Below are 27,648 nucleotides of genomic sequence, written 5' to 3' on the forward strand. Positions count from 1 at the left end.
GCCGATTGGTGGGCCCCGATCGCGGGCCAGACCCCATCGGGTGCCCCCCCCGGTGAAGGAGCCCCCCTCTCCCCCCCCCCCCCCCCCCCACAGGCCGCCCCCCGAGCATTCCCGCCGGCAGCGAACAGGGGTGAACGGCGCCGGTGGGACTCTGTCGTGTCGGAGCGGCCGCTCGGCCCATCCGGGCTGGAGAATCGGTGGCCCCGCCGATTCCAGCGACCTGCGGCGGCGCAAATGCCGCAGATTCTCCGCACCTCGCAGAATCGGCGAGGCGTCCTGGCGTGGTTGCACCGATTCTCCAGCCTGGCACGGGGCTCGGAGAATCGCCCCCGGTGTCTTCATAAAAGGAACTTGTACCCTTTGCAAATACAACATAGTAACAGTTGTAAGCCAGTGTCCTTAGCTCAGGAAGTGTTCATTTCAAAAAGTTTCAATACGTTTGCATGTCTGACCAATGGCATTCCAACTTAATATTTTATGTGAAAAAATCTTCGTACAACATTCAACATTCATAACATCAAACAAACAGCACGATGTGTGCTTCACTGAGGAGCATTAATATGCACCCTGCCCACCACTGGGACATCATGTCTGGAGTACGTATTATGTATAGGACATAAGTCAAGAATCCATTAAGGCTGACTTGGTAACACATGCCTAACCTCTGACCTCCACCATCGAAAGAATAAAGCGAGCAGTAGCAATCCCGTTTCCTCTGAGTCTGCCGTGAAATCACGCAAACACAAGAAAGTAGAAGGACACATGCCACACAGGCCTCAGCTGTTCAAGAAGCTACTCAATGCTAACTTCTCTAGGGAAACTAGAGGTGAAGAATACATGCCCAAATTCTGAGAATTAGTTGAAAAATATTAGTAATTGGGCTGTAACAGATAAGATAAGACCAGAAGATATAGGAGCAGAATTAGGCTGCTCCGATCATTGGGTCTGCTATGCCATTCGATCATGGCTAATATGTTCCTCATCCCCAATCTCCTGCCCTGTGCACGTAACCCCTGATCCCCTTATTAATCAAAAACACCAAATTTGTGCTTGAGGTGCTGTTACCGACAGAGCTGCGACTGTGCACTTGTTTACGAACTTCTAATAGTGCAGAAGCCATAGACTCCATGGAATTGAATCATAGAATCCCTACTGTGCAGAAGGAGGACATTCGGCCCATCTGGTCTGCACCGACCCTCTGAAAGAGCACCCTCCCTCGACTCATTTGCCTGCCCTACCCCTGTAACCCGGAACCCCACCTAATCTGCACATCTTGGGGACATTAAGCATGGGCCAATCCAGCTAACCGGCACATCCTTGGACTGTGGGAGGAAACTGGAGCACCTGGAGTAAACTCAGGCCGACAAGGGGAGAAAGTGCAGACTCCGCACAAAGTCACCCAAGAACGCGTCTCCCTGGCACTGTGAGGCAGCAGTGCTAATCACTGTTCAACCATGTCCTTTCAGTTTTCAATACATATTTAACCTGCCAACCAGCTGCTTCCATGATCCACAACATCTATGGTGGCATTTCTCAGCCTTTCCAGCAGCTGGGATCATCTGCTTCCCGCCAAAGTCAAGGTACTTTTGGCTGCGCCACGAGTCTCCCGTGATGGGGCCCGCCATGAGGGGGCCTGAAGATCCCAGCCTAAACATGGATTTTTTTTAATGTCCTTTGTCCATTTTTTCCATGGTTCCCAGAAGACCATGCTTTCCGCTGCGCCTTGGTTCCAGGGGCAATGACCCTCATCCGCTTCGGAATCGTCACGTAGACAAAAAATATTGCAAACATGTTCCAGTGCGGGAAGATTCAGCACTAACCGACCAACTCTCAATCGCTTCTCAGAAAAACAGAAAATACTGGAAAGACTACATGAGGCTGTCAGGAAGCATGGGTGGGGTGGGAAAGGGGAGGTTATGGCCAGCCATTGGAATCGGAATACCTCAGAATAAGGGCTATCATTGGAGGCCACCATTTGAGGCTCCTGGAGAGGTGGAAAAGAAGGGCGATGGCTGAATATCGGCAATTGTGGACACACAACATCGTGGGCCGAAGGGCCTGTTCTGTGCTGTATTTTCTATGGACTCCTGCAGCAGCCAGTGGAATTGGTGCAAATTTGCACTATCCTGTCATGGTGATCGTGCGGCAGTTGATTATTGATGGAGAAGTGGCCCTTCCTGTTGAACAAAGCAGCTGACTACCCCGATTGCTACATGAGTGCAGTGTGATCTGCCTGGAAATGAGGGACGTTGGCTACTTGATCCGAGAGTGCTATCATTCTGACTGCTGGCTTGCCTTAGGAAGGTTCTGCACTGATTGCCTCTGGCAAGAAGGGTGTTTGTGGCGTCCTTGATTCAGCTGTATGTCGCCCACGTAGCATCCCGCACCACAACAGCTTAGGGATGTGTCTCTTTGGTCGCCCAAAAGCACAGCATTGCCCCTTGGTCCAACAGGCAGCTCCTCTTGTTGTAACAGGCTGCACAAATCAGCAGAAAGTAAAATAAAATAGTTTCAAAAAAAGCCAACTGAAAGCTCAGGATTGCCTCGGGCTCCAAAATGGGCATGATGGCTACATGGGTTCAGCAGCAATAGACCAATCCCAGAATGAAAAAAAATCTGCATTTATGCATTGTCTTGCATTACCTCTGGACATCCAAAAGCATTTTGCAATCAACAAATTGCTTTTGAAATGTGGGGCACGATTAACCGCCTTGTCGCGCCTGACTTGGTGATGCGACAAGGTTTCTCGCGAGATTCACAATGCTCGAAACGTCTCGTAAGATTCAATGTGCTGGGTGAGGTCCAGGTTAGCATATTTAACTCAGCCATTTGGATTATTTAAATAGGTCTGCACCGGATTCCCTCGACGTCCAGCACCTAACGGCCTTGTCTGGGAGACCTCGCCAGGGCATCTTTTAGCACTGGTCCACATAGACCAGGCCTAATGGCATCTAGGGGAGGGGGGGGGGTCTCCCAGGCCATCAAAGGGGGGGGGGGGTCTCCCAGGCCATCAAAGACCCCTGAGTGGTTGGACTCTGGGCAGAGTGGTACTCTAGCACACCTGGTGGCACCCGGGCACAATTGCACTGCCAGCCTGACACCTTGAAACTGCCAGGGCGCCCAGGTGGCACTGCCAGAGTGACATGATGGCAGTGCCAAGGTGCCCGGGTGCATGGTTGCCCATGCCAGGGGTCGGGCCTGGAGGTGCCTTACCCTTAAGAGGCGGGACTCGATGACACCGTAAGACGTAAGTTTGGAGCTGTGGGGCCGGGTGGTGGGTTCGCGAGGCTCCAGTGGGTTAGCTGAGGGGTGGTTGAAAGATCGGGGTGGCCTTGAACGGACTGCATTTACAGGCTAGTATGAATGTTTCCACTCCAAGCCATCACCACATGTTGGGAAGCAACAAAAACAATTCCATCACTCACCAACTAATAAAAATATATTGAAACATTTCCAACCAGACTACAATGTGTACATGAATGCTGGTCCTTTCCTATGTTACAACACTGGCTGCACTTCAGAAATATTTCATTTGCTGTTATAAGATTTTGAGACATCATGGAAGGCTCTGTCTAAATGTTTCTTTCTGTTGAGGAAATCCAGTGCCAATGTTAATTATTCATTGATAACTGGAAAGTGTTGGCTTGAAGAGTCATTTGGCAATGTCTCATTTCAAGCTCTATTAGATGCATGCCAAACTGTTTAATCCTGTCACATGATGAACTGTTCTTGTTATACACCCTCTCTGACTCTATGATAACCTGTTCCTTTCATTAATTCATAAATTGTGGCCATCTCTCGCATGACCAGCATTTATTGCGTTTAAGACAAATGAATGGCTTCTTAGGTCACTTCAGGTGGCAACTGAGAGTCTTCCACATTGCAAGGGCGGCACGGTGGTGCAGTAGTTAGCACTGTTGCCTACGGCGCTGAGGACCCGGGTTCGATCCCGGCCCCGGGTCACTGTCCGTGTGGAGTTTGCACATTCTTCCCGTGTCTGCGTGGGTTTCGCCCCCACAACCCAAAGATGTGCAGTACAGGTGGATTGGCCACGCTAAATTGCCCCTTAATTGGAAAAAAATGAATTGAGTACTCTAAAGTTCAAAAATTGCTGTGGGTTTGGAGAGGCCAGACTGGGTAAGGATGGCAGATTTCACGCCACGCAGAACTTTAGTGAATCAGATGGATTTCTGCAACAATCCAGTCGTTTCAGGGTTATCATACCGAGACTATCGTGTTTTAGAATTCCAGATGTATTTAATTAACCAAATTATAGGGTGGGATTTTCTCAGCCCGGGGCCGGGCCGGAGAATCCCCGTGACCGGGCCATGCCATCCTGATGCAGGAACGCAGTTCTCTACAGAGCGGAGAATCGGTGCCATTGGCGTGTTTCCCGGGCCGGGATGGGCCGAGCGGCCGTCGTGGGATCGCCGAGTCCCGCCGGCGCCGTCCATACCTGCTCTCAGCTGGCGGGAACTCAGTGTGGAAGGGTCGAGTGGCGGCCTGTGGGGGGGGCGACCCCGGGCGGAGTGCCTCCGATGCGGCCTGGCCCGCGATCGGGGCCCACCGATCGGCGGGCCGGCCTCTCTGGCTGGGGGACTCATTTCGTACACGCCGGCCCCTGTAGTCCCCATCGGGGCCGGCAGATCGAAGGAGGCCACTGCACATGCGCGGATCCCGCGGCGCCCAGTTCGTGCCGGGATCGGTAGCTGGAGCGGCGTGAATTGGTCCTGGCAGCGGCCCGTTCATGGCGTTTACGATGGCGTGAACACTCTGCCGCGGGATGAGAGAATCCCGCCCATAGTTCCCCAACTCCTACGGTGGTCGCCACCTCATCGATTCAGCAAAATAACCAGAATGCTCCTGTAACTCTATTTAACAATGAAAGAAATCTACACTTCCAGGGAGTTACACAACAAAGTCTGACCAGCAACATACGTTTAAAATATGCAGCAGTGGTAACATTCTGTGCCGGATTTTCAAGCCCATCACACCTGAGGGATCTTCGGTCCCGGTAAGGCAAACCCGCCCCCCCCCCACCCAGCCATGATAGGAGCTGCAGCTGGGAGGTCGGCGGGGCGTGGACACAGACAGCTGCGGGGTGGGAAGATCCCGCCGTCAGCCATTGGCCTCCACCGCCAGAAAACCCACCATGAGGGGGCTGGGACATCTCACCCTATTTGTGAATTTTATAACACTCCGTGCCCCCCTCCCGCCCTTCACCCCCATACTCCATATCCCACCCCACTGTGGAATGCCCAACCAGTGGAAGCAGTTTCTATCTCTCATGCAATTTTATCAAATTGCAAATATATGCGTGGCACAGGACTTTGAATCCAGTTCCAGGCATTAAAGTTGTGTCTGTTCAATAAAAGTTTGGTTAACGTACATATTCTGTTGTTGAAAAAGAGTAATTGGGACTTTGCTTTCTCAACTGATGTTTCAGAGGCAGTGCTATTCTATCAGCCAAACGTAAATTACAGAAAATTCTCATTTAATTCCAGGGCTACAGGCCTGACAATCAGCCTACTGTCCCCTTCGCCCTATTGAACTGTTCTAGATGTTAGTGATAACAATGGGCCGACTGGATGAACGCCAGACAGAGGGCTGGTTTAGCTCAGTGGGCTAGACAGCTGGTTTGTAATGCCGAACAAGGCCAGCAGCGCGGCTTCAATTCCCGTACCAGCTGAGAATTCTGAATTCTCCCTCTGTGTACCCGAACAGGCGCCTGAATGTGGCGACCAGGGGCTTTCCACAGTAACTTCACTGCAGTGTTAATGTCAGCCGATTTGTGACAATAAAAGGATTATTATTATTAAGTTCCATTTGCACTATGAAATGAAAATCGCTTATTGTCACAAGTAGGCTTCAAATGAAGTTACTGTGAAAAGCCCCTAGTCGCCACATTCCGGCGCCTGTTCAGGGAGGCTGGTACGGGAATTGATCCGTGCTGCTGGCCTGCCTTGACCTGCTTTAAAAGCCAGCGATTTAGCCCAGTGTGCTAAACCAGCCCCTGACCATGGAAATGGTAAGTCAGCAAAGGGAGACTCCAGTCCTGGTGCTGCCCCTCATGAACCCCGACCTAGCTGGTGATATTAACATGACTTGGAACCAGACTGTTCCGAACTGTTTTGATGGAATCTCACCGGAGTTAAAGCGGTGCATTGAGGTAGAAATTCCGCTTTAATGTGCTTTAGACATTTGTTGAGATGTTCGTCTCAATTGGTGAGCACCTGCTTTGGAATCCAACAAGTTGACCACTGAATGGAACCCCTTATAAATCTCTCGAGCAAATGTTTCATTTGTGAAATGTCTCCAGTTTTAGTGATATTGGAACTTTAACAGAAACTGTGAAATCTGTCAGTGCAGCTGGCTAAGAGAAAAAAAAAACAGCACTGAGTCCTTTAGCTATCTTGTCACAATTTTCTCGAGAAATACTTCAATCCCCTGATCTCATTCTACACGCCACCAGTATTTTTATTTAGACTGGCTGTCAGTTGAGTCAGTGGCTACGGCTCCTCTTGACAGGCAAAACAAATCGGGTAACTAAAAGTCACAAAATGTGGGATGTATTGAATTACGTCCAAATATATTTGTTGCAGAGATGTGAGACGATGCACCAATGAATCAGCAGCACACCACCGTCCCGCGATCCTAGTTTTCCAGCGCTGAATCTTGTTTCATAGCGTGCATCTCTATAAGTGGATTAATAATCAAATAGAGAACTTGTTACTGTCTCCTGTTCCAGTAATAAGACTTCAGAATGATTGGTTGGAGTGGGGCAGTGCAACATTGCCCAGTCATCCAACTGTAAAATGCTTGGCATACTTTTCACAGAAGGAAGGTGCAGAAGGCCTTTTTATTGACTGAGGCAATTTAAGTCACCGTTATTCCAGTTTAAATTGTGAAAACTATTTCAAAAAAGAATGGTTGGTCCCTCAAGAGAATTTTTAGCTTGTCTTGTTCTCTATACCGAAGGGCTTTTTCTGAATAGTTAATTGAATATTTGCTGTGATCAAATCAGCACGGTAATCCTTCAAAGGGATTGTGAGGATCGATGGGCTTGAACTTGAGATCCTGACTGGTGAACCGGGGTCTTCCAGTCCTGCTGATGTCTCTGGGGTCTTGCGTGCCCCACACCCTCCACAGCCCGTCGGGGGTCACCATTAGTGGGACTGAAACGGGCAGCATGGTAGCACAGTGGCTAGCACTGTGACTTCACAGCGCCAGGGTCCCCGGTTCAATTCCCCGCTGGGTCACTGTGTGCGCGCAGTCTGCACGTTCTCCCCGTGTCTGCGTGGGTTTCCTCCGAGTGCTCCAGTTTCCTCCCCACAGTCCAAAGACGTGCAGGTTAGGTGGATTGGCCATGCTAACTTGCCCTTAGATGCCAAAAAGGTCAGGAAGGGTTATTGGGTTACAGGAATCGGGTGGAAGTGAGGGCTTAAAGTGGGTCGGTGCAGATTCGATGGGCCGAATGGCCTCCTTCTGCACTCTATGTTCTATGAAAGATCCCGCTGCCAGTAAGACTGAAAAATTCCAGCCAAGGAATGCAGGGATAGCGAGGGAAAGTGGCCATGAGGTATAACAGCATCCGTGATCTTACTGAATGATAGAATCAGCATGAGGGGCCATATAGTCTACTCCTGCTCCCATTACTTTAACTCAAGCATCAGGGAGAAGTTCAAAGTGTGCACAACATGGTTGGATACATTCACTTTGCTTCTATAAAAAATTCCAGTCAATAACACAAGTGGAATTTCTTGTTTACATGACAGGCAATAGTTTTTCTTTCACGGGATATTTCTTTTCATCAGACTCAGTGAGTCACTTTCTCAGCATGTAACTTCTAAGTTTTAATTAACTTTGCCAGAGGTAGCACTTGCACATGAAAGCTTAATGTGGCTTTTTGTCAACCAGGGCGATAGTTTGGCAGCTTAATTTCCAAGCCATCGCCTGAATTCTATTGTAACTCACATGTGCTTTAACGCAAGTCCTGCTTCTTATCAAACCAGCACAGATTTCTACCTTTGGCACCCATTGAATAAATCCTTTCTTAACTGTTCTTACAGCTCAATTTAACTCGCCTTCGTTGAACAGATTAGGCACTCGCAGTATCTCGCAAGGCCAAAAACCAGCTATAAAATTGATCAACAGGAAGGTAATTGGTTGCATGGTTGAAAACCAGTACATGTGAATGTCATGTAAGTTATAGGCTGAATATACACTTTGAAGCACCAGACTAAATTATATTTAACAAGCCCGTGTGCAACGTGAAATGCTTTACTACTTAATTAATTAGTTACTTCTGGATTGTTTAAATGCAAATCACATCGCTGAAGGAACCTCACCATGACTTTGTTTTTCTTTGCTGTCGATGAATCTCAAAGAATATTTCAACATCTACAAATATGCATTTCTACCTCTATCAGCAAAGTCCATGAATTATGTATAACATAATCACATTTCCAGGATTTGCAATTTCTGCAAAGGAGCTCCCACTCTATGAACTGTTTCAGTGATACACTGGCTCTGCGATCTTAATACATACATTATAATTTGATACAGTGTTATGGATTAAAAAAAAGAGAATAGGGAATCCATGCTAAACTGAGATTTCCGAAGACCTGAAAATCAATTTCAGTAACACAATAGACGCTAGTTTTCTCTTCTCCCCGTACAATTACTGCATTTTCCACGTTTAAGAATGCCATTACTGTCGTACAAATGTCACGTATTATTACACAAATGATTGAGTTCAGAAGCTAAAACGAAGCAGGCGGCTTTTATGGAGCACTTCTCAAGATACTTGTTCATTGACCAGTATGCTTAGTGCATGTTTTTCTAACCCCAGTGCATGATGTTCCAAAAGAATACTCAAAGAGAAACGGCTAACTCAACAAGAATCTTTTTGCAGTGGGAATAATATTCTGGCAGAGTGCAAAGGACTGGAGGTTGCAAATTGCTGCAGATTGACCTGTGACTCACTCTTGCAGCACAAGTGGGTAGCACCATGGCTTCACAGCGCCAGGGTCCCAGGTTCGATTCCCCGCTGGGTCACTGTCTGTGCGGAGTCTGCACGTTCTCCCCGTGTCTGCGTGGGTTTCCTCCGGGTGCTCCGGTTTCCTCCCACAGTCCAAAGACGTGCAGGTTAGGTGGTTTGGCCATGATAAATTGCCTTTAGTGCCCAAAAAGGTTAGGAGGGGTTGTTGGGTTATGGGGATGGGGTGGAGGTGAGGGCTTAAGTGGGTCGGTGCAGACTCGATGGGCCGAATGGCGTCCTTCTGCACTGTATGTTCTATGTTCTATGTTCTTCACATGCCCACTTAAAATGGCAAATGGCACCAGTTCTCACAATATTTTACCACACATCTTGGACACCCACTGGGCTGGGGGGGGGGAGAGGGGGAGAGGGGGATGGGGTACACACACATGTAAAATCTGCTTCGGGTAAGTCCACACGCTGTCATGATATCCATATTAACATATCATGGTGCAATCACACACTCACACTGATGGACAGGTAGTTGGACCAACCAATACACACACAACATCACAGCCAATCACCAGTGAGAACACACGCACTATAAAACAGGGAACACCACAGTTCCCGCTCATTCTACCAGGAGATAGCTCAGAGCACAGAGCTCACAGCAAGCCACTCAGACATACACCATGTGCTGAGTGCCTCACTAAGATAGTGCTAGGGCTGGGTCCACAGGTTAGCTGGTGAAGTACGAACCACAGCCAGTAGTTAATAGTTGTTATTGTACAGAATAATAAAACAGAGTTGTACCATCTACAACCGTGTTGGTTCGTTTGTGTATCGGAACACCCAACACGACACAGGGTTTAAGGCCCCTGCAGTCATCCAAGGTGCCTGTCTGAAATAGGCGTGAGGCCCACTGTCTGTAAAATCAAAGTCGACAAGCTTTTCCCGCTCCCTTTGGTAATCAGTTTGTGACTGACTGTATGTGAGCTGTATTCTCAGGTACACAGTCTTACTAGAGGTTGAGGCTGCCACATAAAATAAAGTGAATTGAAAAAAAACCTTTACTGCTGCAGTGTTCCGTCTGGCTCCAGACTAAAGTTGTAACCCGCAGCTGATCACCACTCTTTCTACCCCCTCAAGCATCTCTTTTCACTTGTCGGTCTTCATCTTCTTTGCAAGCACCAACTTCACCCCTCCCCCCCAACACACCTCCCAGCCACCCCCGCCATGCCCAGCCAACACTCCTTCTCCACCCATCCCTCCTCACAATTGTTCTGACATCAGAATCCCCAATGAACAACTGTGCATTGGCTCTTGACATGCGAGTTTCTCCAGTACACTGGCTGAACACTGAATCTTAATCGACATTAGTGTCGCAAGTCGGCTTACATTAACACTGCAATGAAGTTACTGTGAAAATCCCCGCCACAGTCCGGCGCCTGTTCGGGTACACAGAGTGAGAATTCAGAATGTCCAATTCACCTAACAAGCACGTTTTTCGGGACTTTTGGGAGGAAACCAGAATACCCGGAGGAAATAACGCAGACACGGGAGAATGTCCAGTGACCCAAGCTGGGAATTGAACCCGGGTTAAAGGATAAGGGGACTGACTATGTGTAGTCCTTTTGCTCACTGGTAACGTACATTGCCCATGGACCTGGCATGATGCTTTTATACCACAAGTGAAAATAATAACGGCGATGACTATTCATACATTGTGTATCAATTACATTTATCTTCATTCATGCGTAAGGCAAAAGATCTTAACACATTTGTCTCTAACATCGCATATGTGGGTGGCACGGTGGCACAGTAGTTAGCACTGATGCCTCACACCGACAGGGATCCGGGTTCAATTCCAGCCTTGGGTGACTGTGTGGAGTTTGCACTATGTCCCCATGTCTGTGTGGGTTTCCTCCGGGTGTTTTGGTTTCCTCCCACAGGCAAAAGATGTACAGGTGAGGTGGATTGGCTAAATGCTTCTTAGTATCCAAAGGTTAGGTGGGGCAATGGGGCTAGGGTGGGGGATTGGGCCTAGACAGGGTTCTCTTTCAGAGGGTCGGTGCAGGCTCGATGAGCCGAATGGCCCTCCTTCAATACTGCAGGAATTCTATATTTAATATTAAAGCCATTAAAAGTATCTATTTTTAAAACTCTCTGAAAAGTATTGAACAATCATGAATTAGAAACATGTCAACTGATGACTGATGGACATGAATTTAAGTTTTGAACCCAAGGGTGTCACGTCTCTTTATCACATACACTCTAATCTTTTAACGGCGAACAATAATTCATTGCTTCTAAAGAATTTTTCGCTCCACCTTACCTGTGTAAGCAAACTGGACAAGATCCCAGAGTGCACCAGGGTCTATGCCCTCCATTTTGATTTCCTCTTGTTTAGCTTCACAAACATCACTGGTAAACATAGCAGCAAAGTAGTCTGAGACAGCACTAAGAACAAGTCTGTAAAGAGAAGAACCACAAGGGATCTAATTAAATTAGTGCCTTTTAATTAGCTGTGAAGAATTGACAGTAGGAATTCATTACATTCAAAATAAACCTAAGGGCATAACTGCCCGATTCTACCATGACATGTTTTTTTTTCAAACGGGATCTATTTTGGGGTAATTTAAATGGTTACCAAGGAATAACTTGACTGGTCATTAAGGAAGAGTATAGTTATTAAAATTGTCATTTATTATATTAGGTACCAAATCATATTTAATTTATGTGTTTGAGTAATGAGATATGTTTGCCTTTTTCATGTGCGCAAATTAAATCACTGCAATGTAACACGCTTGTTTTTGCATAACCTGGACAGAACAAACAACAAAGCTCATTCCATGGGATCATTTGGTGTAACGGTGAAATGGATATTATCAGATCAATCAATGGTTCTGAAACTCTTCCAATTTTCAATTCCATTGTCCACCATTGCCATACTGCTACAGGCTGTTTACCACCCAGAAGGTAACAGTTACCCCCAGTTGTGCGGAGTCAATAAAATATTATTTCATAATATTTGGACAAGGTAAAAATGCACTTGGAGCTATAAAGAATTTGAAAATGGGGAATTGACTTTCATAGCTTAATACTTTCAACTTCACCACTCACCCCCGGTTGCAATTAGAAATTCACAGAACAATGGGCGGGATCTCTTGTGTAGTGGCAATCACCCTCGGTTTTCCACGGCACTCCCTTTTATTCACCTCATCTGGAGCTGCCCATTTCTGAGTCCAACTTCCCACCTGGGCCTACTGAGAAATGTGCTGCACAGCAACTCTTTGGAGACTCTTCTGTACAGAGCAGTAGCGTCACAGGAAATGCCACCATGGCCCCCTTTTCATGGCACTAAGCCAGATAGTTCAAAGGTCCCAGCTGCTTTTGACAGGAGAGAAGGTAAGTGTGCAGGAGAAGTGTGCATGATAAATGTACAAGGGTTAGGGTGGCGGGGGGAAAGGTTTTTGGGCAGTGAGGGGGGAACAGGTCGGGTGACCAAGGGGTGATGATGGAGGGTTTGTTCCAGGAGTGGTGGCTTCATCGGGGGTGGGGTGGAGGTGAGGGGTTACCATCAGACCAAAAGAAATAGGAACAGGAGTAGGCCATTCAGCTCTTCAGGTCTTCTCCACCATTTAATAAGATCATGGGCGGGATTCTCTGACCCCCCGCCGGGTCGGAGAATCGCCAGGGGCTGGCATGAATCCCGCCCCCGCCGGTTGCCGAATTCACCGGCACCGGATATTCGGCGGGGGTGGGAATCGCGCCGCGCCGGTTGGCGGGCCCCCCCCCCAGCGATTCTCCGGCCCGCGATGGGCCAAAGTCCCGCTGCTGGAATGCCTGTCCCGCCGGCGAGAATCAAACCACCTCTCTTACCGGCGGGACAAGGCGGCGCGGGCGGGCTCCAGGGTCCTGGGGGGGGCGATCTGGCCCCGGGGGGTGCCCCCATGGTGGCCTGGCCCGCGATCGGGGCCCACCGATCCGCGGGCGGGCCTGTGCCGTGGGAGCACTCTTTTCCTTCCGCCTTCGCCATGGTCTCCACCATGGCGGAGGCGGAAGAGACCCCCTCCACTGCGCATGCGCGGGGATGCCGTGAGCGGTTGCTAACGCTCCCGCGCATGCGCTGCACGGGAAAGTCATTTCCGCGCCAGCTGGCGGGGCACCAAAGGCCTTACCCACCAGCTGGCGGGGCGGAAATCAGTCCGGCGCGGGCCTAGCCCCTCAAGGTGAGGGCTCGGCCCCCCAAGATGCGGAGACTTCCGCACCTTTGGGACGGCGCGATGCCGGACTGATTCGCGCCGATTGCGAAGAATCCCGCCCCTAGTCTTATTTAACACACCGTAAGTCCACTTTCCTGCCTTCTCTCCATAACCTGTAATTTCGCTACTGATTAAAACTATCAATCTCAGCCTTGAAAATGTTCAAGGACTCGACCTCCACAGCTTCCTGGGATGAAGAATTCCAAAGATTCACCACTCTGAGTGAAGAAATCCTTCCTCAAATCCGTCATAAATGAGCACCCCCATAATCTTCAACAATGCCCTCTGGTCCGACATTCTCCCATCAGTGGAAACGTCCTTTCAACATTGACCTTGGGCGGGGTTCTGCGGCCAAGCAACCACGTGTTTCTCAGCGGGGCGGCGCTCGCTGGCGGTGGGATTCTCCGCTCCCGCCGCTGTCAATGGGAATTCCCATTGGAGCCACCCCTCCCCACCACTGGGAAACCCGTGGGAGAGGGTGCACAGCCAGTGGGACCAGAGAATTACGCCTGCATGAATGGCTGGAGAATTCTGGCCCCTGTCTAACTCCCTCAGAATCTTATATGTTTCAATCCTATCACCTCTCATCCTTCTGAACTGTAAGCTGTTTAATCTTTCCTCACATGGCAGTCTCTCCATATCTGGGATCATCCTAGTGAGCCTCCTCTGCACGACCTCTGTTAAAAATACATTTTTCCTTAAATAATGTGACCAAAACTGCACATAGTTCTAAACGTGTAGTTCTAAACGTGGCCTCACTAACACCTTGTACAGTTGCACCAACTTTTATACTCCAGCCCCCTGAAATAAAAGGCAGCATTCCACTTGCCTTACCTATTACCTTCTGCACCCATATGCTGGCTTTCTGGGTTTCATGAACAAGAACCCCCAAATCCCTTTGCGCTACAGCTTTCTGCAGTCTCTCCACATTGAAATAATAATCTGCCTGCTCATTCTTTCTTCCAAAATGATCAATCTCATATTTTCTCACATTGAATTCCATTTGCCAATTTTGTGCCCACTCACTTAACCTGTCAGTATCGCTCTGTAAATTATTTATATCCTCCTTGTCACCTGACTTCCCTGCCTCCTTTGTTTCATCTGCAAATTAGTCCACAGTACGCACTTTATGTTCCTCCAAATCATTAGTATATAGTGTGAAGAGCTGTGGTCCCAGCACCAATCCCCGTGGTACTTCACAGGTGACTGCCCTCCAACCTGGGAAAGACCCCATTATTACTACTGTCAGTTAGCCAACCCCTGCCAGACGATTACCTCCAATACCATGAGCTCCTATCTTGCATTTTAGCTTTTTGTGTGGCATTTTTCAAATGCCTTTTGAAAATACAAATATACAACATCGATTGGTTCTCCTCTGTCTATTCTCACTGATACGCCTGAGAGATCTCTACTAACTTTGTCAGACATAAATCCATGCTGACCCGGCTTGATCAGATGATGATTTTCCTGAGGCACTGCTTTTCTCTCCTTAATAATCAATTTTTTCCAATAACTGAAGTTAGACTAACTCGCCATTAGTTTCTTGCATTTTGCCTCCTTCCCGTTTTGAACAAGGGCGCCACATTGGCACAGTTCCAGAATCCAAAGATTTTTGGAAAATGACTGCCAATGCGTCTATTTTAGAACCTGTGGTGCAAACCATTAGGTCCAGAGGACCTTTCAGCCTTTAATCCCATTAGTTTTCCTAAAATGAATTTTCAGGTCGGGGGGGAGGCAGAGGGGTTTGGGTGTTCAGAGGGTTAAGTGGGGGTTGTAGGGGGAGGTGAGCACTGTCTGAACCAGGCCGAGGGGGGTGACCAATGCCCGGTGAATGTTGGGGAGTGAGGTAAGGGGTGGGGAGGGGTAAGCAATGTCCCGGGCTTGTGGTGGGTGGTGGAGGTGGTGGGAGATGAACTCTGTCCAAGGTGGGTGGGGGTGGGGGTGAAATGTGGGAGACATGTGTGAGCGACAATAGATTGCTGTTCTGTCAGGTGTTCACCGCATAAGTTGCAGTATTTTTCTTGAAGGAAAAATCGGGTCCGGGATTCTCCGATAACGGGGCTAAGTGGTGACACCGGCGTAAGCGCCGGAGCGTTTTACATGGGGGTCATCTGGCCCCTAGGAGCAGTGATCCTGCGCCGCACAGGGGGCCAGCACGGCACTGAAGCGCCTCACGCAGCTCCAGCTGTCGATATGGGTGCCAGCATGGCCGGCGCAGGCCGGCGCATGCGCGCCACAGCCAGCAGAGCCCTACAGGGGCCCGGCGCGGAGGAACATAGGCCCCACCCTCCACAATTGGCTCGCCCGCCGATCGGTTGGCCCTGATCGCGGGCCTGGCCACCGTCGAGGCCCCCCCCCCCACTGGGAGTCGGATCCCCCCTCCCCCATAGAAAGCAGTGGAGGCTGGGCCATTGAATTTATTGCAGGCAAGATCTTTGATAGACAAACAACACTCAAGAGGCTCGATACCATCCAGGACTAAATAGCCCGCTTGATTGCTCCCCCTTCCAAAGAACAAAGAACAAGAACAAAGAAATGTACAGCACAGGAACAGGCCCTTCGGCCCTCCAAGCCCGTGCCGACCATACTGCCCGACTAAACTACAATCTTCTACACTTCCTGGGTCCGTATCCTTCTATTCCCATCCTATTCATATATTTGTCAAGATGCCCCTTAAATGTCCCTATCGTCCCTGCTTCCACTACCTCCTCCGGTAGTGAGTTCCAGGCACCCACTACCCTCTGCGTAAAAAACTTGCCTCGTACATCTACTCTAAACCTTGCCCCTCTCACCTTAATCCTATGCCCCCTAGTAATTGACCCCTCTACCCTGGGGAAAAGCCTCTGACTATCCACTCTGTCTATGCCCCTCATAATTTTGTATACCTCTATCAGGTCACCCCTCAACCTCCTTCGTTCCAGTGAGAACAAACCGAGTTTATTCAATCGCTCCTCATAGCTTATGCCCTCCATACCAGGCACCATTCTGGTAAATCTCTTCTGCACCCTCTCTAAAGCCTCCACATCCTTCTGGTAGTGTGGCGACCAGAATTGAACACTATACTCTAAGTGTGGCCTAACTAAGGTTCTATACAGCTGCAACATGACTTGCCAATTCTTATACTTAATGCCCCGGCCAATGAAGGCAAGCATGCCGTATGCCTTCTTGACTACCTTCTCCACCTGTGTTGCCCCTTTCAATGACCTGTGGACCTGTACTCCTAGATCTCTTTGACTTTCAATACTCTTGAGGGTTCTACCATTCACTGTATATTCCCTACCTGCATTAGCCCTTCCAAAATGCATTACCTCACATTTGTCCGGATTAAACTCCATCTGCCATCTCTCCGCCCAAGTCTCCAGACAATCTAAATCCTGCTGTATCCTCTGACAGTCCTCATCGCTATCCGCAATTCCACCAACCTTTGTGTCGTCTGCAAACTTACTAATCAGACCAGTTACATTTTCCTCCAAATCATTTATATATACTACAAACAGCAAAGGTCCCAACACTGATCCCTGTGGAACACCACTGGTCACAGCCCTCCAATTAGAAAAGCATCCCTCCATTGCTACCCTCTGCCTTCTATGGCCTAGCCAGTTCTGTATCCACCTTGCCAGTTCACCCCTGATCCCGTGTGACTTCACCTTTTGTACTAGTCTACCATGAGGGACCTTGTCAAAGGCCTTACTGAAGTCCATATAGACAACATCTACTGCCCTACCTGCATCAATCATCTTAGTGACCTCCTCGAAAAACTCTATCAAGTCATAAACATTCAAACCCTCCCCCACCGCCGAACAGTGGCAGCCGTGTGTACCATCTATAAGATGCACTGCGTTCCTTAGGCAGCACTTTCCAAACCCATGACTACTGCCATCTAGAAGGGCAAGAGCAGCAGATACACTGTAACCCCACCACCTGGAGCACCCACTCCAAGTCACCCACCACCCTGACTTGGAAATATATCGGCCGTTCCTTCACTGTCGCTGGGTCAAAATCCTGGAACTCCCTCCCTAACAGCACTGTGGGTGTAGCTACATCTCAGGGAATGCAGAGGTTCAAGAAGGCAGCTCACCACCGCCTTCTGTAGGGCAACTAGGGATGGGCAATAAAGGCCAGCCCAACCAGCGGCGCCCACATCCTGTCAATCAATTTTTAAAAAGGGGAGTCAAGCGTGATGGAGAACAGACCACAGGGGAGAGTTGAGACTGCAGTCAGATCGGCTAGAATTTTATCAAATGAAATGAAATGAAAATGAAAATCGCTTATTGTCACAAGTAGGCTTCAAATGAAGTTACTGAGAAAAGCCCCTAGTCGCCACATTCCGGCGCCTGTTCGGGGAGGCTGGTACGGGAATCGAACCGTGCTGCTGGCCTCCCTTGGTCTGCTTTCAAAGCCAGTGGGTTGCAAGGAATGATAGTGTGTCTGCCACAGAAGAAATAAATCAAGATTTTAAACCACTAAATTTATAATTTTATTGAGAACAGATAAAGGGGCAAAATTAATAAAGTGAAATCCATAAGGAGGTAAATGGTTCTTCCACATGTTAGCTTCGAAGAATCATATGGCTCTTTAATTCAGAGGGATGTTGAATTAAGAGAAGGACAAAAGAAGATCCACCCCCCCACCCCGATATCTTCTTGAGGTCTCTGTCCAACGGCAGGACTGACCCACAGCACCACAACCTCCAACACAGTTATTATGGCAAGGAGGCAGATCCTGAAGATCCCCCATCCAGACCACCAATTGACACCAATCTGACCCACACCAGCCGTCCAGCCAATTGAGCAACCAAACCCCAAGGAGGCCGGGTTGCTGTGGCAACACACATTTCATTTACATGTTGCCAGCAACAGTAGAGGATCCAATTTTCTTTCCATCACATGGCTGACCAGGAATCTCTTGCCATCTTACGGCCTGTCCTTGGCGTGTTTTAGAAGGATTGATACTCAATCTGCTTGGGCTGAATTACAAACGCACCTTCCTTGGCCAATAAATCATGAGGTGGAATCTTCTGTGATGGTGGGGGCGGGGCCATAAGATGCGGCAGCGAGCCGTTCAAAAGTCATTGACAAATAAAATAAACCAATACATCTTCAAGATTTCCTGAAGACGAATTACAGACAGTCCTCCAGCTCATTATTACTATGTGGTAGCTCAGAAGGTTAAAAACGAGATTCCAGGCGATTGGGGAGGCTTTTAGTTTGTCGAAAGAACATAGAAAAAAAATTACAGAAAGACTTTGAAACAGAATTGTGAGGCTTGAAATAAGTGAATGCTTTTGCCTTGTTTGAACAGCTGCAGGGAGAATGTGGCTCCGTTCACCTGCCACATTTTCACAGCAGGTTAACACACTGACTGACAGCGAAAGATCTCTGCTGCTGAGTTGGAAGATCAGCCATGATCTAGTGAATGGCGGAGCAGGCCCGAGGGGCCGAATGGCCCACTCCTGCTCCTTTTTCCCCATGTTTCTGTAAGATGTCCTTTGAAACGTTTGCCGAAAAGATGTCTGCGGCACAATGGTCGTGTGAGCACGGAAGCATAGAAATGGTTGACAAAAAAGGAATGTGTACCAGGCACTCGACCTCAATGCCTGGGCAAAGGTAAATAAAATGGTGTGGTTAACACTGCTTGTGAAAGGACGCATGGATTCTGCGACTATCTATCCTGCAAGCGACTCAGGTGAAACTCCTTCAAAAAGCCGATCTTCTGTGATTAAACAGAGAGACATTCACCTCAGGCACCTTTGGGGATAAGTGATGAGAGTAAACTGGAAGAATAATGCTTGTAGCTGTGCAATGCCGACAAATTGGACTCACCTCATCAGGTCAAGCGCAGTATTAAGTGCGGTTGCTGCACTTCCCCTAATATAGTGTCAAAGTGCTCAAATTGCTTATATTTAATGTCCAGGACCACAGTGTGGACCTCTTTACACTCTCAGCACGAGTCGCTTGAATCACAGCCTTGCACACATTCATTTCGCTAAACGTCTCACACGGGATCTGTTTGCTGTAGATGTGTGTCATCATACTCAGTCCAGCTTTAACTGGAAAAAAAACTGGCAAACAAATGTCTCCAGGCATTTCACAGAGGTGCAATTAAATAAATGGATGCCCAGCCAAGGCTTACTTGAAGAGATGGATACAGATGAGGGATGGAATTCCAACGCGTTCAGACACCTGAAAGACCATGCAAAGGCTGCAGAAAGATAGAGGAGAATGGGGAGGGAGGTCGCGCCATGATCACCACCATGGAGGATTTTCTTTGTGACATTGGTTAGGATTCCCTTTGGCGTTGTCCACGGCAGATTTCAAAGTGGAGAACATTTTTCAACGCCCCGAGATGGGGAGTGAAATTGGAGTTGGAGTAAGGGGACAGAGGGTGGGATCGGAATGTTTTGCAGGAGGGGTGATGGCAGATTTGAAAGGGAGATCAAGCTGACAACGAGGCGGGAGATCAAGAAGTAAATTTAAGGATTAAACAAGCGGTCCGCAGGCCCCCGAGGCAAAATGAGCTTAGGGAGAAAATGCTGGGGTAGAGAAATGCGGTGGGATTTTATGATCATTCCCACCGATGGGTTCTCCCGCTCCCGCCAGCGGTGAATCCCTGCCTCAGGTTTCCCCATGGCAGAGGGTGAAAATTATGGGAAACACCAGTGACAGCACTGGGACCAGAAGATACCTCCGCTGGGCCTCCACCACACAATTCCGCCTGCGGTGGGGGTGGGGCCGGGGGTGGGGGATGAATAGCACCCATGGAACATGGAATCAGGAACAGGGTAGGAGGAGACATGGGGGTAGTTTGAATTGTTAGTCTTGAGGCAAAGCGAAAGCAGGAGAGGCGGCTGAATGGGGAGTTGGAATCTTTGTGACAAAGTAGTTCAGGACCTCCTTTGATTTGTTGTTGGAGATGTGGTTTGGTGGGGGGAGGGAAGATGATTTGAAGGAGAAAGTTTGGCGTGGATCAAAGGGGGCCAGGTTATCTGTGCAGCAAAGGATGATCCGGAAACAATTTTGGTCGAGAAGCATGAGGCCTAAGAGTATTTGACGCGATCTCGTTATGACTGGGGTGGAAGCAGTGCACAGTTGCTCCTTCCCCACTACTCCACAAGTCACAATATTAGTTTAAAAGTTTCATTCACTCATCAAAATGCTAATGGTTTACCTCCGCTACAGTTAAACCGAAATTAAAAGAGACTTTAACAAGGTGCTTTCCATGAACAACAAACTTAGCACAGTGGGCGAAACAGCTGGCTTGCGATGCTGAACAAGGCAGCAGTGTGGGTTCAATTCCTGTACCGGCCTCCCCGAACAGGTGCTGGAATGTGGCGACTAGGGGCTTTTCACAGTAACTTCATTGAAGCCTACTTGTGACAATAATTGGTTATTATTATTACTTATTAGTTTATTATCAAACCAGTCTTGTCAAATAGAATTACAAAGCTTATTAACATACGGTATGAAATAAGAAAGTATACTAATTACACACTGGAGATACTCCATTTCACACTCACACTCACACACACACCCCCACCCTAGCTATAAATTAAAAAAAGAGGAATTCAGCCAAAGGTTGAAAGGACAGATGGTGGAATCCTTGAGATGGCGACAGGGTGATTTGGTTGGCCTCTCAACGCTGATCTGCTAAACAATCGATGACTCTTGCACTTCTTTTCAGGCGGACTTGAGGAACACTCACGAGTACTCAGTCACAGCACATAGAGTAGTTTGGGGGCAGCTTAAATTTACTTCCGGCTGAGGGCTGGCTCTGGGCTGTATAAAGACTGAAGTCTTCTTCACACACAGTCATCATTCCTTCTCTTCTCAAAGCAAAGCCAGAACCAACTTCAAACGCAATGTTTGCTGGCATTTTCTGTTTCAGTCATAAGTTACCATGCAACACCTTTTGTACACAGCCCACCAGGGTCAAGAGGTTTCCAGCTTCTTTCACACTGCCTTAACTACCTTTTCTCATAAAACAAAAAGATGTGTTTCATTTCTCCAGGGATAGCAATCAATGCCCTGCATTAATGGGACAATGTATTTCGAAACGCAACTGCTTCCTGACCATTCTTAATCCTTGAAGATCAACCATTCCCTGTCATTAAAATGTTCATGACAATCTAACCTGATGTGATGATGGATGCTGAGGTGAATGTCAGAGTTATGCACAACTTTGTGCCATTTCAACTTGATGGGGATTTACTTGGGTGCTGAGTAAGCAAGAAGGAAGAGCATACAAGTTTTCTTGGGGACAAGGGAATCAGAAGTGGAGGTGAGATGATGGTCGATAAGTCACATTGGTTGACTGCTGTATACGTTTCTTCAAATCTCTGTCGTTTACTTGGCATCATTTTCACATTGGGCGGGATTCCCCCGGTCTCCCAGCCGCATGCTTCTCGGTGGTGGGACTCTCTGCTCTCGCCTCAGTTGGGAATTCCAACTGAGGCCACCCATGCCGACGGTAAACCTGTGAGGGGGGGGGAGCGAGGGTGCGCTGATGAGGGGGGCCAGAGAATCTTGCCACCAGAGAAGGGCCGGAGAATTCACAAATCTTTGGCCTCTTATCCCTGCTCTTCCATAGTGAGGGCTGATAGTGTCAACAATGGAGTTGAGGAGAGCAGATGCCAGCTGCAGCCACAGCATGAACCTCTGCCATTCCTCCTCCCGTATCCATCAGCCAATCAGCTCCTAAAACTCTGATGTCACTCCTTCCATTGCCAATGCCACGAGTGGACTCAGCCAACCCATTCTAACCTTCTTTGTCTCTTCTTCCCCTAGGTGGGCTGGAAGGCCCCATTCCACCTGGACCTGCCAACAGTTCAGAGCACATGTCAGCAATCAATCTTTGCCTCGATCGCAATTACTGATGTGTTTTGTACTCTGGGATAACACAGGCTTAAACAGGATGCAGCTTTGACCAAAAGATGCTCCAGACCTTGAAGTTAGTTCAATCTGATTTATTGAACCAGTAGCACAGTTAGCACAGTTCTCTATGAGTTTGACTCTCTGCTAACCTAAGTGTGGTTACTCTGTCTGACTGTACCAGACTAGCTCTTAGCCACGTGCTGGAGGTGTGATACTGTACATACACCCTGACTCACTCTGTAGATGTTCATCAGTGGAAAGAGGCGGAGTGTGAATGCATCATGCCTTTTATAGTGAGATACCACCCCTGAGGGTCCTGCTTGCCCATTGGTCATGTCCTGTTCCCTGTGGTCATTAGTTGCCTGTCTGTATATCATTATCTGCATGTTTGCATATCACTTTTTAAAAATAAATTTAGAGTACCCAATTCATTTTTTCCAATTAAGGGGCAATTTAGTGTGGCCAATCCACCTATCCTGCACAGATTTGGGTTGCGGAGGTGGAACCCACGCAAACACGGGGAGAATGTGCAAACTCCACACGGACAGTGACCCAGAGCCGGGATCGAACCTGGGACCTCGGCGCCGTGAGGCAGCAGGGCAAACCCACTGCGCCACTGTGCTGGCCGTATGTTTCCGTATCATGACAATTACCTCCCAAAGATATTCACCCCAGTGGAGTTAGAGAATGAGCTGTAGAGGAGCCTGCTGATTTTGATTGTATTCACTGAGATCGGGCTATAATACAGCATGTAATGCAACCCTGAAGTGGCTTTTTTTGGAAGACAAAGGCTGTAGCCATTAGCCATGCTCAACTCGAGATACGAGCCTCTGTGGTGGAATATGAGTGGGCAGGTCTTAACCAAAAGGTTTTTGATGCAAAACTGTGACCCAATGCTCAATAGATACTGAATGTTATATCAATTACCTTCCAAGACCAATGAAGAAAAATTAATTGACAAATGGCTCTCAGAATACTAAAAAGTATTTGAAGGTACATTATTTACCTATTCCTATGTTCTAACAAATAATAAGAATGATTCTTTCAGCCGTGAAATACTCACGGTTAGAAGGACAATCTTATTCCCAACAATATTCTGCGGGTGTATTTTTCTGGAAAAATAAAAATGGAAAATGCTGGAAATTCTCAGCAGAACAGGCAAGATCTGTGGAGAGAGAAAGGTGTTGTGAATGTAGTGTAATGAGTTTAATAAATAATATGCCCATGAGTTATGTAGGCTATGACGCATTTGTGATGTCAGCAGTCATGTACTGAAGGGTCTGTCTTGGAGACAAGCAGCAGTCAGACGAGATGTGTCTTTTCACTTTCCCACCTTGTATATATTGTTTATAGTGTCAATAAACTAGCTTAGAAATTAATGGCCGAATCTGGCTACAGCCCCTCTTCACAAGATACAAGGCCTTGCATGTCCATCAAATATGGTGACAGTGGTGGAGGGCGACATCAGTCCAAGCGAATGTCGGCGCCAAACAAGGGACAACCACAGCTCCCTGATCAGCCTGACATCCTGCAAGTTCACCTAAGCAACAGGCTAACCGAGGAAGGGTAGCATGAGTGATAATGGACAAGCAGTCACTGCCCCTAACCCAGCCGACTGAAAGATGCGAGAGCCTGTACAGAGCCCGCAGTTGGATGACGTGTTTCGATAATTACTTGAAGTACCAAGGTGCCTCAGGTCTCCTTGCCAACACTCAGCAATATGTTCACCTAATCCCTCAGAAATGATTAGTACCTTTATATCATTATAAAAACACAACAGTAGCATTGCTGTGTACAGAAAAGAGTGGACACCAAAAAGTAAAGTTCCATTGATGAACAAAATTCAAAAAAACTAAGTATAATGACTCAGTAGTTTTGGAGATCCGTTAGTGCAGTGTAATTGCATAATTTATCATCTTGTTATCATGTGTTTGTTGCAGACAGGAGGGGGGTTAATTTAAACAGCTGCTGTTGTGTTATGCTTCTTCATGTAGCATAAGCTGCTTCCTTGATGTACGCTCTGACAAAGGAAGGTTCAGACTTGGAGATAGGTTTCACACATTTATTGAACAGTTCACAATTCTCCTACTTGAGTTCGACTCTCCTGCTAATCTTGCTACAGTAACTCAGTCTAACTAACCAGTCTGCTCTAAGCCACGTGTTGGCTGTGAGGTTTCTGATCTGCCCCTGTGTCTCTGAGTGTCGTCTGTGGAAAAGAGAAAGAGCATGTGTGCCCTGTCCTTTTATATGGGTAGCTCCCTGTGGTAGTATCACCTCTGGGTTTCTTGACTGCCCATTGGCCGTGTCCTATTCTATGTGTTCATTAGCTGTATGTCTGCATGTCTGGTGCTCCCTCTAGTGTTTACTTAGTCATAGTGTATCTACATTAACCCCTTATGTATTCACAGTGATGCATATCACCACAGTTATCATGTGTTTGTTGCAGACAGGAGGGGGTTAATTTAAACAGCTGCAATTGCTCTTCTCACCGGAAGGTGTTTTGATTTGCTCCCCCCTTGATAAGCAGTGACATATTTCCCAACTCCTCATTTTGATGTGATCCAATTTTCTATTAACCCGCAGCAATAGGATGAACTCAAAAGGACTAGTTTACTTGTCCACACTCAAATGCGGGTTGTTGCGCCTTAACCGTATACGGTGGACAAATGACTCCAAGTTTTTTTCATACAAGAGTATAATATTTATTTACATTCACACAATGTTAAGGTTATTCAATCACACACCCACATAAGTTAAACTACAAAGCTAGTACGTACAAGACGTTAACTCAACTTTCAAGTGACTGACAAGTACCGGGCAGATATGGGGCGGAATTCTCTGAAAATGGGGCAATGTCCCCACGCCCGTGAGAAAACAGGCGCAAATCACTCTGGACTGTCCTTTGCAGGTCCTCGGAGTGCTCCACGCAGCTCCGGCTCTGATACGGGGCCCTGCACTTCCGGCTCCGGGTCCGCGCAACATGGCGGACCCACGCAGCAAGTCGGCCCCAAAAATAAAGGCCCCCTCCCAGGTTGCACGCGCCCGCCGATTGGTGGCCCCCGATCGCGTGTCCTGGAGCCCCCCCCCTCCCCCCTCCCCCTTCCCCCCCCCCCCCCCCTCCACCCAGTGACGGATCCTCCCGCCCCCACCAGGGCGGCGGCGGACTGAGTCTGCAGTCGCCACTCCGAGTGCCCGCCGGGTGGAACCATGAGTGAACCACTCCAACGGGAACTCGCCCTGCTGCCGGCGGAGAATCGCCGCGGGAGCCTGTTTATCATCATAGAATTTACAATGCAGAAGGAGGCCATTCGGCCCATCGAGTCTGCACCAGCTCTTGGAAAGAGCACCCTACCCAAGGTCAACACCTCCACCCCATCCCCACAACCCAGTAACCCCACCCAACACTAAGGGCAATTTTGGACACTAAGGACAATTTATCATGGTCAATCCACCTAACCTGCACATCTTTGGACTGTGGGAGAAAACCGGAGCACCCGGAGGAAACCCACGCACACACGGGGAGGATGTGCAGACTCCGCACAGACAGTGACCCAAGCCGGAATCGAATCTGGGACCCTGGAGCTGTGAAGCAATTGTGCTATCCACAAGGCTACCGTGCTGCCCCAAATGGCCCCTGACTGGCGCCGTGTCGACTGCACACGCGCGCAGCTGGCAGCGATTCTCCGGTCTGTGGAGAATCACGGGTCTGACGCCCCATTCTCCGCCCCCGCGCCGAGCGCGATTTAGGCTCGGAAAATCCCGGCCCGGGTCTTTATCTGGGACCCGCTGTCTTGCAGTCCTGATGGTCAGTAGCTGGTCTTTCTTCTCCTTTGCTCTGGTCTTCCTTCTATCGGTGACTTGGATGGTCTTCTTCATCTTTGGCCGGTGAAGGGATACCGTTGTTGGTTGCTGTTGAGAGAGCGAGTGAAGGGCTGCTCAGCATCTTCTATCTCTGGGAGCTACCAATCAATTGATCTGAGTTCAATCACTCTGATCGATTAGGCCCAATCAAGCCCCGCCACCTTGATGGCAGGGCGTGTCTTTACCAGCCATGTCCATTGGTGTCCAAGGCACGTAGGCCTTTCCAAATAAGGAACAGTAGCTGAGTCTGTTACATTGTAGGTGATTTGCATTTAAGCCCATTGTCCCGGGATGGCATCTTGACCGCCATTTTCCTACGTTACTTGCAAATTCTGGGCTGCAGCCTTTTGTTTATTTGGAGCTGCAGCCTGTTTGTATCTGAACTTGGACACTTTTCCCAGCATCCTTTGTCAGACGCCATTTTAGGTGGCCAATGGTCATTATCCAGCTTTTAAATTTTTTTCAATTAGCTATGAGGGAATATATGTGAGTGTGAGGGCTCAGTCCCCGGTTGTGTTCCCCCGAATAAACATGAACGTTGTTGTTTTTTTTCTGAATGAGGCACCAGCTGCCTATTTAATACAATTATGGAAACCTGACGCCGCGTTTGTGCCCTGTGCGAGCCTGAAAGAAAGTAGAGGTATAAAAGCTGACGGTATTGGTGAATTTGATTGTCGATGCAATGCCAATTCTATGGCAGACGTTGACTGGAGATTGCCGTGCACCATATTGTCCAACTCAGTGGTTCCCGCTCTGCTGAAAGCCAGCGGGGACAGCCAATTGCCTCCCAATACTGTCGGGTATTTCTGTGTGGGGCAGTGGATGTCTGCCACAATGGTGGTTGTGGCTAATCTGCGGCTAGTGCCACAATATAACCCTGACATTCATTGTTTACTCTTTATCTTTCAGTCACTGTGATTGGAAGGCATCCATGGTATCGAATGCTGCCAAAACGTAATCAGTAATGTCACTTGAGTGAGCTTTTGCTGATGTAAAAGGCAACCAGGTTGGCTCTCTAATGCAAGGCTGATTCTCTATTGCCTGTTGTAAAGGCTAAAACTGAAAGTCTCATTCTACATGGACTTGATTTTCCCTGCCAGCTTCTGTACACCACAGTCAGGCTCAATGGGTGTCGGAACCTTGCCTCGTGCAGGAAACAGTCAGCCAATGTAATTTACCCACAGCAAACAATTAATGACCTGACGGTTGTTTTGCCGTCCAATTAAGGAGGCCATAAGAGGCCCTCAGATTGTCGAGCTCTGGGCAGGGTGGTACCCTGGCACCCCCTCTGCAACCAAGGCACCTTGGCACTTCCATCTTAAGCACCTTGGCATTTGCCACCTGGGCACCTTGGCAGTGGCATCCTGGCTTGCCAGGATTCCTGGATGGCACTTCCAAAATGGCAGGGCACTACCAGGCTTGCAGTGCCAAGGTGCCAGGTTGCCCATGCCAGGGATATGATGTCCTTCCATGAAGAAGTGGGGTGAGGTGGGGTGAGAGGTAAATTGGGACGTTGGGGAGGTCCAGAGGTGGTCGAACGATCGGGGCAGCGTTTAAAAATGAGCTCATCAGTGCAGGAAGTGAGGTCAGTGCGGCCTCACTTGGATGGGCGTTCCCGACCGAGGCCAGAAAAAAGAGTCCCTTTTGATAGCGGGGTCACGCCTTGCTATAT

At 48.4% G+C, this 27,648-nt stretch overlaps 1 protein-coding gene across 1 annotated transcript in view; it reads right to left on the reverse strand.

Annotated features, from left to right (window-relative positions):
• The window catches only part of LOC140391537 (kelch-like protein 1), a 428,416-nt gene that overhangs the window by 193,196 nt on the left and 207,572 nt on the right, over positions 1–27,648 (reverse strand). Inside the window, exon 3 of the mRNA XM_072476122.1 lies at positions 11,316–11,452. Within this exon, the coding sequence (XP_072332223.1) occupies positions 11,316–11,452 (137 nt within the window). The remainder of the gene's footprint in view (positions 1–11,315; positions 11,453–27,648) is intronic.

Source organism: Scyliorhinus torazame, chromosome 15 (assembly GCF_047496885.1).
Source record: "Scyliorhinus torazame isolate Kashiwa2021f chromosome 15, sScyTor2.1, whole genome shotgun sequence".
Classification (NCBI taxonomy): Eukaryota; Metazoa; Chordata; class Chondrichthyes; order Carcharhiniformes; family Scyliorhinidae; genus Scyliorhinus; species Scyliorhinus torazame.